The sequence below is a fragment of the Tachypleus tridentatus genome, chromosome 2 (assembly GCF_004210375.1).
Source record: "Tachypleus tridentatus isolate NWPU-2018 chromosome 2, ASM421037v1, whole genome shotgun sequence".
NCBI classification, from domain to species: domain Eukaryota; kingdom Metazoa; phylum Arthropoda; class Merostomata; order Xiphosura; family Limulidae; genus Tachypleus; species Tachypleus tridentatus.
The window spans coordinates 97,599,414-97,613,285 of NC_134826.1; the positions used below are offsets into that span (position 1 = coordinate 97,599,414).

Genomic DNA, 13,872 nt, shown 5'->3' on the forward strand with positions numbered 1-13,872 from the left:
ATAAGGCTTAGTAATTTATGGCAAGCTGCAAATGAGCACCAAGTTTGTAACTAGAAGAGATAATTATTTTCTACCATTCTTTATTTACTGTTCTAAGTTAAAAAGAGCAATTGAAATTTCAGAACTTTTGTAAATAGTAATAACATATACACAATATAATGTATTAGATCCAAAATGTAATTGTATTCTACAAAATACTGGTCCTCTAAAACACAGCCAAGATAGGTCACTTTGTAAAGACCAGTTTTATATAAAGGGATAAGGTGACATCAGTGCACATGCACTACATCATTTATCTTCTGTAATGTTAGTCAGACACTGTTGAAAGGTCAATATAAAAAATTTTTTTTTTATCTATATATGATGTTATGAGATTTAAGCTATTTAGATTAAACATTTGTGGTTTTGTGTTATAATTTAGAATGAAAAAGCATAATTTATGTCTTTCTTATTTTGTATGGTGGTTATGAGATTAACTGAATTGACCAAACCCATGCAGAGATGCAATATTGAAAATAACAGATAAAACTACAAATTGTTTTCCATAAAAACATTTGGTAATTATCTTGAAGTCATTAGCAGTTTATAGAGATTCAATATGTGAAATATGACAATTCTCTAATACATAAAAGTATTTTTGGTCTTAAAATCAAAATTACCTCACCAACTGAATAGTCATCCTTCAAAAATTAAAAATGTATGAGCAAATAAATAATTAAAAAATTTAAAACTTAATTTAAAAACCAGATACTTTGTGTACAAATTCCTGTAGCATTTACTGATAATTAAAATAAATTATGAAAATGTGTACATTTTAAATAGTTACTGTATAAATGCTTTTTGCTTACTGTGAGGAATACGTGCTAGGTGGAATACACCTACCCTTAGTAGAGGGGCTAAAGACATACTGAACATAAACAGTAATTTGGAAACAAAAAACTAAAAAACATTTGTAGGTGGTTGTGTCTTTAAGTAATGTTCAAATTAAAATTTGAATATTGAATCTGGATCAACTACAGTGAAGCTACTACTGTATCTGAGATTCTAAAGTAAATGCTGTTTATAACACAAAAACACTGATAATTACTCATGAGCAGAAATGTTTTTACAAACCCAAAAATTCAAGTAAATCTCCATGTAAGATTCATCAATATATTAGCTTAGGTTTATCAATCACCTTCAGTCTCACTGAGGAAAATGTCAAACTACAGATACACTTGAAAATAGCAGTTAAGAATGTGAATTTTATTCACTATGCAATTAATAATTAAGCAGATAAAAGTATTATGCAACAAAATTTAAAACAATGTAACCCCTTAACTAAAATAAACTTTAAAAATGACAAATATAATGAAGACAATTTCAGTTTTTTTGTTTTATGAATTTAGGAGTGTTTTAACAGGTGATTAATTAGATTGCTCAGCAGTCATTACTTACCATGGAGCAACAAACTAAGTTTTGAGTCAAAAGTTATAAGTATGATAAGTCTGGCTGACACTTCACTTTATTAAGCATAGAAATTCAGACTTTGATTACATAGTTAACCACAGTAACGTGTAAATTATCAAACAAATGCAGAACTTCCATAACAGTGTTAAATTCAAACTCTGGTATGCATTGTTCTATAATATGAACAACTTTAACAACTTAAGTTAATCAAAAAAAATTCTTTCCTAGCTTTACCAGGTGTGGTTAAGCTGCTTGCAATGAAAACATTTCTGAAAAGCACTTAAAACATCCAAGCAAGATTTGCATCACTATCTCATTCATAACATTTATAAATGCCTTTTAATCAGCTTTTATTACAACAAAGCTTCCTGAGGTTTTGAAAAGTAACTCATGGCAAGACAACAATATATCTTCAAATACTGGATCTGTTTGTATAAAAGTTGATTTCAGGAAGCCTAAAATGACAAGCCTTCAAATTTGTAAGGGTTATCCTAAATTCATCAATGGTTAACATACAATGTGGAAAATGCATTTTTATTCATGGTCTGCTTAAAACCTAATAATTGGATTTTCATTACAGCAAAAGATGTGAGTGCTAAATGAATTTTATCTAGCACTAACTTTTTATTTTGATTAATAACATTTCACAAAGAGTCAACCAACTTAACTTCTGGCCTATATATTAGCCTAAAAAAATCACTACCTGTCTATATTGTTATTACAGTTCATTACGAAAATTGTTAAATTTTTCATACAAATCTACATTTCTAAGCCTAATTTTGTTGAGAAATACTCCATTTAACAAAATGATCAAAATTTTCACATAAAAATCACAGGCCAAAATGATATTGAAAACATTGTTCTAAACAGTAGGTAATTCAGAGTGTTTCATATGAGCCATAAATCAAAACAATAAATAACTTTCATTCTTAATAAAATATAGTAGAGAATGAAATATTACATCCAGCTATACTAAAAAGGAAATTTATAATTTAAGCAGACTTGTTCAAGGAAGATACATTTTCAAACATCAAGTTTTATCACATAAAAATGCTTTACTGACCAGATTAAGGTATTCTACATTGCCAAAATGGTTTATGCTAAAGCTTTGTTTCTTTAAAAAAATCTAACTACAGAATGAAATGTACATTTTTGATGTAAGAAAAAGACAGACATGAAACCAAAACATATATACACATACCACCACCAAACATAAATATTCTCATTACATGTTACTTAATACAAATATGATAATATAACAAAATAATTTGTGGAAATTACCTTACTATAAATACTTATTAGATATTCCATTGAATAATATTAGCTTGCAAACTACATGCAAGACAGCTATGGTAACTTACAGTAATCTTGAACTTTGCTAGAAGTTTGTTTCGATTCTTGGTGGTTTTTTTATTCATTGAAGCAATAAAATTCTTAACATGTTCTTCAAATTTTTCCTTTCCTTCATAAGCCATGACACAACTCGGCACAGTCCAACCATGCTGAGCTTCATGACCAAAGTACTGAACATGATAGACACGTGCAAGAGTCCTCACTGTAGATGAAGATACAAATGAAATTTAGATTAAAAATCACTGCCACCTATATTCAGGTACTACTGCCTCTAAAATATACAAAAATCATTACATTTTGTAATAGGATATAATATCTATATCACCACTTATAATACCTGGCATCTGTTACCAATGGTGTTTTAACTGGTACAAGTAACGTAAAAAAAGTAAAATATGATTTAATCTGCTTAATATAGATACACAAGTCTATAAAACTATTCCTTATACAAACTTTAAGGCTTATGTTACTAAAATTATCAGTAAAAGATTGAATATGAATAACTGTTGTTAAGTCACACTTTTGGATTTTTTTCTTTCTATTTTAATGCCTTCAGTCTTTCATTTTCATAAAACCTGAGTTCTCAAACAGTAATCACAATGAAATCCCATATTTTCTAGAAAAAAAAAAGGTCAAATGTAGGTGTCAAGTTACCCATTTTGCTTAGCTACTTTCCAATTTTACTGAACACATTTTAAATCCTAGTTTTAAAGGTTTAGATAAATCTCTGAGCAATTCAATATTATAACGTTTTTTAAATGCTCTAAATATTCAATAACCTTGCTAAAACTAATTTATACATTATTTACAGATACACAGAATAAATATACATCCATCACACTTTACAAAATAATATGTGGTCTAAATTATCATCAAATATTTTAAAGCACAGGTGAAATAAACCCAAACTATAGGGAAGTCAGACACAAGCTGTTACAAGCAGTTTTGTTTTTTTCATCTTGCATAAGAATAATGAACTGTTGGAAAAAAATTCAAAAAGGAGCTACCTCAGGGTGATTCCATGCTTGGAGGAGTTATTGTACACACTAGCATCATGTATACATTATACCGTAGACAGTGTTAATGTAATAACATTGAAGGAACTTAGAAGCACACAAAATGAGTATTTCTGAAATTAAAATTGGATGCAAGAAACTGTACAGATAGGCTTACTGGATTCATTACACTTTGGAAATAAAAAATAAAAGGTTTATGTTTATACTGTATCTCTTTTTAATTTGTGCAGTTCACAGATACTACTAAATATTAAACAGAAGAAATCATAATGCCCACAAATCACACACTGAAACTATTTATTTAAAATTTAATTATAACTCCTACCTAACTTCCAATTTTCTATTTTGCACCCATACTTAACTACTAAATTTTCTTATCTTTTCAAATGATTAGAATGGTTTATTAAAAGATATTCAAATATTGTAATAAACAACAAATAATAAATGTACTACTAAACATCCCATTTAAATTTTAGGTAATTTCAAATATCAATCCTAAACAGAATAAAAATCTGTACATCATTCAGTTTTTTAGTTATGCAAAAACTTTGAGTTTATAATTACTGTCTAAGTTAGAACTATCTACAAAAAATTAAAAGTACTAAATATCATATATATCTAAGAAAATTTTTCATATTCTATTATTTTATCTTAGCTCAATTATCATACAACAACAACAAAATGCTGTACTTACTTGCTTTAGTTTCAGTAATATACATAATTTTTAAAATACTTAACATTTATATCTTACACATACATCTGATTTAGGGAGGATTTTCTATATTAAATGGAAGATTACTTCTAGATGTTGGCCATCTTTTTAAACTTAACCAATCAAATTCTAGAAGCTGAACATTCAGAAGCAGCAATAATACTACATTCAAGTAAGCTACACTGTCAAGAAAAAAGCAAATCTCTTCTATTTGGTAGGATTCACTGTTGTTACAGTAACAAATGAAGAGCAAAAACACTATTTACATGTACATGTAGTTTTTTTTTAATTTAAAATAGATGTAGCACTATTTTCAGTATCAAATTGACCTAACACTGAGTTATATTTATAACTCCATTTTTACTCTGTATGCTACTTTTCTGGCTGCTGTAAGAAAATAATTAACCACCTCAAGTCAGTGTTTAAAACACAAAATGTATAATATTTTTAGTTATGACCTGATTTAAAGTACAGAATTTTAAATAAAGTTTTAAATTATCTAATACTACAAAATAACATGTTAAGATATATGTCATGTTGTGAAATTTTGGGACTTTCAGCTCACATTTTAAAACCAAATTAACAGGAATAAAATAATAACACTTTCCTAACTGAAAAAGTATTTATTATAAATACTTAATTCCACTCACAAGTATCTTTTTTCAACTTATATTACACAACACATTTAGAAATATTTGCTTACAAGTAGCCTTGGTACTCCCACCTATATTCACGTGAGACATCTGCATGCTATCATGCAGCAACCTTCCATCAACAGGAGTGCTACACAACTCTTATCATAACCAGCCACTTCTCTTCTGTGCAACCTGAAATGACTGAGATTAGGCAGTACATACAAAACCTACATCAAATTTGGGGAGGATGGGTGAGAAATGTAAGAGGAGGTACATATCTATTAGAAATAAATTTCAGTTTGGAAAAATATTAACTTTGAAACAATATTTTACCCTATCTCACAAATGGCTGGAATCCCACCATGAGTTGGCAGAGGGTCTGGTAAGAAGATGATCCCCCTTTAGAAAATGCTCAAAGGAAGACTGGAAAGTGCAAATAAACAATAGATAACACATCCATGGAACACTGTACCTCTTCTGAGACAGGTATATTATTCAACTTCTTGGAGTTGTGTTGCAATACGGGAAGATATAATGGAGGGACCTCTCAAGCTTAATCATATGTGTACACTCAACACAACCATCACCATGTCCACTTGGAATTGATATCTGGAGGAAGGTAGAAAGTTGGACTGCAAAGTTGGGGTGTATGTACAGTCCATCACCAAGCAGCATTGGGAATGTATCATCCAGTCTGTAGTAGAAAGGAGGGAATGGTATATGAAGTGATACCAATAGCTGGCATAGAAGCGGAATCATGGTCAAGCCAGTCAAAATGGAGCCACAAAAATAATCTAACATAGATTAGTTTAGATGAGTAAAGTGATACAGGAAAACTAATGAATGGGAGTGTAAGTATATAGGTACAGACATGCCCAATCCAGATCATGAGCATCCAACATGAGCAACTCATAATGAGAATTAGGGCACCTGGAATATGGCAAGGCAACAAGTGAAACTGGATGGTTGTAGATCTCATACAGGAGATCCAGTGTCTTAAAACAGAGACCTCTCAACCAAGTGTTCCGATGCCTGGAGATATTAAAGACCATAGTTAAGTTATTGGAATAAACCATCACCAAACAGCCTTCAAAAGCTGGAAGAAGTGATCCAAAACCTGATGAATAGCAAGAATCTCCAAGAGATTGATATGGAGAGGGGACTCAGAAAGAGAATGCCCCCCCAAGTGGAATGAGAAGTATCTGTAAACGGGTGATATTCCAGATGAAATGGAACACCTAAGAGGAATGAGGGTTACTAAAGAACCTCTCAGACAGTAGGAGTAAAAGAAAAATATGTGAACAAGAAGATCCATAGTCCTCAACTGAAAGGATGAAGAGTAGGCCCCATCAGAGTAAGGAAATGAACTAGATATTATATGGAGATGAGGAAAGACTTTTCACTTTCACAAACTAACCAACTTGAGCAGTTTCTTGTAGGAGAAACTAAGTTTAAAGAGCAGAGTAGACCTGCTAGGAAGCTGGAAGTAGCCAATTGTACATATAATGGTGGAAACAAAGGGCAGGAATAAAGAAGACAGTCAAATGCCCAGGTCACCTTGCAAAAAACATAGAGCCAAGGCAACTCTGATGGAACAGTGCAGTACTGAAATACACAAGTCAAAGGACAAAATCAAGGTTATATCCATGGCTGGGAAGGTGTTTTTACATATCTGAAATATCAACCATTGTCATTCACAAACCAGAAGTAAAACCTCCACAAATGAGTAGGTGTGACTATTGTGAAATATGGGAAGCCCAAGAATGGTGTACAACCAAAGGATCAATGATAGGACAACAGTTTCTTGTCTTTTTAGGGATGAGAAATGTGTGGGAATAAAACCCAAAATAAGAGCAATGTTTCTGTTCAATAAAACTCTTGCAAAGTTCTCAATGAACTCTTAAAAATGTCCAGGAAACAGGATCCCAAGAAAAAAAAAAAAAAACAGAATAGGGGACAAGAAGGAAGAGAACCAAAAAAGGGATCACCATCAGAACCCAAGAGTTTATAGCATAGGAACTCCACAAGTGGAAAAAGCCGACCCAACAGTTTATTAGTGAGAAAGGCAGAAGAATAATCACAGGAAGTGACAGATAAAGATAAAACATATGACCGATTAAAACTACAAATAGGGAAGAAGACACATGTCCCTCTCATGAAACATAATGTAACTGTGAAGTACAAGCAAGAGGAGAAATTGGTTGCTCATATTCTTGTCATCATGTGCAGACAAACCCTCACATGGTAAGAAGGGTAGCAGATGACTTAGGAGACCACATTAAGGTAGCCATTTTCCTACAAACAAAATCCATTACTTCCTGAGCAGACAAAGTTGTTTAGATACCACTGAAGTAGCAAGCAAATAGCTGTAGTTACAGCAGCTGTGGTAAATGACACATGGAAATGAGAATGCATGAACATAGTCCAAAAAGAATTCTCAAAATTGTTGAAACAATACAGTTGAGATTATGCAGACAAAAAAAAAGATCATGTTAGATCATCTCAAAACACACCAAAACAATAAACTGCTAGCTGAAAACTGATTTCAGGTTAAATGGAAGAGGGGGATACCAGTGATAACGGGAATTGTGTTATGCTGCTATTGGTGGACGGTTGCTGCACAATCATTTGGATGATAGCATGTATATGTCTTGTGAATTTATGTGATGGTAGAGAGGAGTATTAAGGCTAGTGGTAAGGGAAAATCTGCACAAACAGCTGGCAGAATAAGTAAAAAAAAAAAAAGCAATTACATTGGAACAAATACTTTTACCATTCCAGTGTTTTTTGTAAATCCATCACTCAGAATTAAGCAACCTTGTGCTATTAAAGAACACGATGAAAGATGTATACAGTGACAGTATATATTTTTTGTAAGTCACACTCCTGACCGATACTGTCTAAATTTTTCAATTTAAAACTGGTATGTCCTTGTAGAAAAAAGATATCTGTTTTCCCTGGCAAACAAATATTTAACAAAGTTCACTTTAGAAGTTTGAAGAAAATCTCAATTCTTCTTTATTGAGTTGAACTACTTTATGCTTGCATTACCAAAGTACAAGGCTAGAAACGTGGTTGAGCTGAGGCATGTTACCTTATTAACTAGTGACACCTTAGTTCAACAGTCCAATTGCAAAAACATCCATAAGAGTTGCATCTAGTGTCTTGACTAGCATGTTTTTTTATAGAATGGTATGAATACCTATTTAATTCTCTAGCTGCTTGAGGTATGCAATGCATGAATGGATATGTTGCACAAGTTACTTGTGTATATGACTTATGCACACTGTTGGGATGCACAGTTGTCTTTTTTGTTCATGAATGCTTACCTGTTACAAAATGCTGTACTTTGCTTATTACAACTGGGTTTCTTTCTGGATGGTCCTGGGTCTTTGTGTTGATCCATATCTCCCCCAGTGTCATTAAGAACAAGAAATATCTGTTTTGTAAGTTATAAATTCCCAATCTTAAAACATCTTTATGAAATGAGTGTATGAATGTTTTTAATTTGAAATGGTTGTTAACATACCGTTTCTAAAGGTGGATAATTTTGGATGGCATGACACTACCTATAAAATGCCAATATCAAAATCTGATTCTGATACTAGCCATTCCATCATGACACTATGTCTGTTGTTGTTGTCACATGACTTCCTGATTTGCATATTCAAAATAGTTTTATATACTCAATTCTCATCTTTTGGAAAGTGTCTTGACTATATTAAATGCAAGAAAATGCATGAAAGTAAGAGTAAGAAATCTAAATAGAACTAAGCCTTACATCAGTTTTATCAAATCCTTAATTTGAGATGTTGTAGTCATCTGTAAAAATAACCTGTTTTAGCCTTTGTTAGATTAAATATGAAGCATTTTGATTCCAAAACAAATTAACTTCTCATAAGGAGATTTAGAATAACTAAAATGAGATTATATTGGGCAATATGATTTATGCATGATGAACAAGCAATTTTAAGCAAATATTTTAATTGTCAATTTACATCTTTCTGAGTATTTCATATAAATTTCATTAAGTCCACTAAACTTGTATTTATAATTTAAGACTTGTCTTTTTTAATTTTATTATAACCACATATAATAATACTTCACAGTTTTTTCATTCTAACAAAACAACAAACTTAAAAGTTATATAAAGAACATCTGGTAACTATTAGAGAATACATTCAAACACAAAGCAATGTGTCTCATGATCTGGTAGGAACACGTAGCCACAGTGTTATGGTGTCACTGTAAGTGAACTTCTGAACTTTTAATACATATAAAACTTTAGATTGGTTCATATTTCAGGTTTTTGTATCAATAATTTGGTATAAACAAATACATTTTAAGCCTTACCACGAACAACTTTAGTGTAAATTCCCTGAATAGGGTCAAACGATACCATGCATGGCCACCATGGGTGTCCAGATATTTTGGACCATAAGAGATCTCCAATTATCCATTCAGCTGGTACTTCTTTCTCGTCTTCTGGTGCAATTGATAAACATCGCTGTCTAGTAACATTATTGTCCAAATACTCAACAGGATGTAAAGACTGAGATGGGGCAGATGAATTCTCAATGAAATGCGGAGATACAGAATTATTTTGTTCTAATGGAAACTCCTGATGCTGAATTAGGGATCTATCATCTTTCTTAAGTAGAGATGAATCAGCTTCAAATTTACTGTTTTCTACAAGTCTGTTATCAAAAGAATTTCCACTCAATCTTTCCTCGGGTTTTGGAAAAGTTTCCAATATGCTGTTTGTATGTGAATTTTCAAGAGAATGATGTATCACTGAAGTATCTCCCTTCAAATTTCGCTTCCTCACTAATGGGATTGACTCCATATCAGGACTAAGTTCTCGTTTCTTGCGTAGACGACCATATCTACTGCGTAGCTGGTCTTCTGGACTACTATTTGGTGACTGAGTAAATGAATCTCCAATATTTTCAGTTCTCAAAACATCTGACATTACTTTAGGAGATGAGTTTTTTGAAATTTCACAGTTATTATAATCAGACATAGAAAGTGAATTAAACTTTGTATCTATTAGATAGTTGCTATGGTTCACATCATTAGCCTGATAGCTCTCTAACTTTGTAATAGCAGCACAATCATCAAGATGACCATTAACACATAGTACTGGTAATTCTTGTGTTTTATCAGACTCATTTAAAATTATTTGGTTTTCTTTTTCATGAACAGCACTGCATTTTAAAGACATATGTTTACTTTTGTGTGACTTAGTTCTAGACTTGGAGGTTTTGTCTTGAACAGATACATTATGCTCTACAGTATTATGTAAATTTGTCACACTCTTTTCTTGAATGTCACTACAATGTGGCAATTTATTTTTAAGTAAATATTCTTTAATTTTAGGTGGTCGACCTCGTTTGCCAAGTCTCCATTTTCCATTATATGAAGATATTGTACTTTCATTCAGCTCAGCAACATTTAAACTTTGGGTTTCATTATGACAGTCAGGTTCTTGTTTTGATACTTGTAACCCATCAATAAGGTTACTACTTACAGCTGCATTTATAGTCAGCACTTTGTTTTCTGGAGTTTGGCTTATAGTACCTGAGGACAGAAATGTTGAATTTGGGGTTTTATCAAATTTTATAGCATCTATCTTGTTCTTTTCTTCTAAGTCAGTCAATGAATCTTCTTTATCTGCTTCTGCTACCAAACATTTAGAAGAACCAACATCTACAATCACTGCAGCCATCCCTTCATCTGTAAAGAAAATTAAGTGTTCTCAAGAAAAAAATTTTAAATCTGCCATTTCAAAAACCTAATAACTTCATGATCCTGAACAATAAATTAAAATTATTAAAATCATAACAAAAAAACACTTTAGAAACACTTTTGTAGAGAAGTTTACAAGCCTGTTTTCCTGAAAACCTACATCATCTTCATCTCAATTTATTAGTTTCTGCATTAAAAATAACCAAGACAAAAATCAAAGGCCAAACAGTTCATTTTGAAAATATCACCATTTCTAAATACTACAGTACTATCTTATTTCTATTTAAATGTTACTTCATTCACAATTTTTAATAATTCTCTTCATATACAAAATGAATTACACTAATTTCTACCATGTACAACACCAAAAAGATTACTTGTGTAACTTTAAAACATAATTCAGAACAGATAAAAGTTATTATTCACTTAAACACATGTTAAATTCTCTGCTCTGTATAAATTTATTTATTTTTATATTTTTCTTATCAAACACACAAAAGCAACTCTTAAATCTGATCAATCATAGACAACATTTAAAGCCACATGCAATTTACAAGCTTCGTCATACCTGACATTTTAGCATCAAAAATGTATATTGATAAATTATATTGCTTCTAAATTTATCTTCAATTTAGAATTTTAATTAATGTATTTTCTTTAATAGGAGAAAGTCTGTTTATTAGTGATCAAAATGATGCTTGATTCAGAATGACATTAAGAATACCATCAAGATGGCCCTAGTAGGTAAAACAGCCTATTATGGTTATTTAGCAGAAAGACCATTACGTATTGTACACTTTACTGAGCATATACACTGCTAAAATAATTGCAAAATTAAAATATTTTGTCATATTTGCCAAAAAAGAGCTATTAATTAGCATATTATCTAAAAACCTTCAAAAGATTTTTTAAATCCAAATTTAAGATATTTGTTGACCATTTTTTAACAAAATTTATGAACATGATAATTTTAACTATTACCAAACATACTTTTTGAGGATTGGCTGCTTAAAATACTTTTGACATCAGACTAATACAACAAGACAGGTTTGCAACTTCTGTATTAAATTATACTATATATACACACACACACACACACTATAACATAACAATTAAGGCCCAACAGGATGCACACTGGTCTACTGACACTGTCTCATTTGCAACTAAAGAAAAATAAAATAATAAAAATATCCACAAACCCAGCCCTTACTTAAATATTTCTCAAGTCTTCCCTTGAATTTAGTGTATCCAATGCATCTAAAAACAACTCTTTCCAAAGATCATACTTCCTATCCTATTATAAAAATGGAATAGGCTGTAAAACATTAATTGGACTAGTCTTACGTCTATGTGGCTATATAGAAACTTGTGTTACTTTTCATCTAAGTTTTGGATTTAAATGCTCATTTATACCACAACATTTTCATATTAATGCCAGTTTATATTAGGGGATAGGAAGTTACTGCTTTAAAATATATAATTAAAGACAGTACTTTCCAAACCTTAAATAAAAAGGTCCAAACACGGGAAAGAGCACTTCCACTAAACATACATTCACATGTTACTGACTATATACACAACTTTAAGATTTGTATTTTTTCCTAGGACCACACAGTGGTTAATGCAACCATTATATCATATATTAAGTGCACTACATCAAATGACTTACATTATTCAGTAAGCATAGCCCAAGTCAAAGTTGATTCATTGTCAAATACCTGCTTAATTTCAGTAATTAAAAGTGTGGTGAAATTTATGTTTGGGTTTAACCATTTAAAACTGAATAAGATATTTCTGACAAATCAATGTTAAGTATGAGGTGTTTTTGGTTTGGTTTGAATTTCGTGCAAAGCTACATGAGGGCTATCTGCGCTAGCCATCCCTAATTTAGCAGTGTAAGACTAGAGGGAAGGCAGCTAATCACCTCCACTCACCACCAACTCTTGGGCTACTCTTTTATTAACGAATAGTGGATTGACCGTCACATTATAACGTCCCCACAGCTGAAAGGGCGAGCATGTTTGGCGTGACGGGGATGCAAACCCGTGACCCTCAGATTACGAGTCACACGCCTTAACACGCTTGGCCATGCCAGGCCCCGGGTTTGGACAACCAAACTAGATTAGCAGTTGGTAGCTCAAGATTTTAAAAAAAGAATCTTACGGGTGGACAGTTATTATCAATTATTCATTACCAGTTTTTCAGAAAATATTTACTAAATTTTATAACACTATCTTAATTAAAGTGTGTTTATTATCACGTAATATTAGCTTAAGCAATCAGCATAAATACGATGCTAGATATGGCTGTACTGATTGCAAGGAGTTGATGACTAGAAACTGCTAAATTAAATTTCCTGCTGTTACTATAAAGAAAATTATCATTATTGTTTCAGAAAAAAAAGAAGAAATACCACCATATATTTTAAAGAATCTGATTGGTTCTGTAAAGTAAGTCTATTCTGGATTATAGGGTTGCAATCCTAAAGCTAATATTCATTGCTATCAAGTATTACTTTCTTACTTGGTGTATATTGACAAAAAGTCATGATGCCTAATCAAAAACACGTAATGTGTGAAAGAAAAAGTGCAGCCAAGAAAAAAGGATTAATTGTGAAAATTAGAGGAATGAAATCAAACCTAGCAGCTAAATTGGCAACTGTACTTACGGCATTGACAAGGATTACACGTAGTGAAAGTGGTTAAAGAATGCCCCTTCACACTAATTCGCTGCCTCAGGGAAAAGGAGAGGAGGTGATCTCTAGGAGAGACGAGATCATATTTCCAAATACTGCCATCAGAGGAACATTGTTAAGGACTCATTGCTATGTCGCCATGATGCCATAATTACTCAGTATCATCTGAAAGGGCAACTACAATTATGGAGGGCTAAAATTATAGTTCGATACCAGATAGGCAAACACAATGTATTTTTATGCTGCCCTGGCTCATACATGTCT

General features: G+C 31.8%; 1 protein-coding gene across 4 annotated transcripts in view; it reads right to left on the bottom strand.

Annotated features, from left to right (window-relative positions):
• Window positions 1-13,872, bottom strand: part of LOC143244652 (histone-lysine N-methyltransferase NSD2-like) — a 57,828-nt gene that overhangs the window by 40,872 nt on the left and 3,084 nt on the right. For all 4 annotated transcript variants that reach the window (XM_076489727.1, XM_076489724.1, XM_076489726.1 and 1 more), the window contains exons 2-3: window positions 9,519-10,901; window positions 2,811-3,004 (exon numbers count right to left, since the gene is read on the bottom strand). In XM_076489727.1, the coding sequence (XP_076345842.1) occupies window positions 2,811-3,004; window positions 9,519-10,893 (1,569 nt within the window). In that variant the 5' untranslated portion in view covers window positions 10,894-10,901. The remainder of the gene's footprint in view (window positions 1-2,810; window positions 3,005-9,518; window positions 10,902-13,872) is intronic.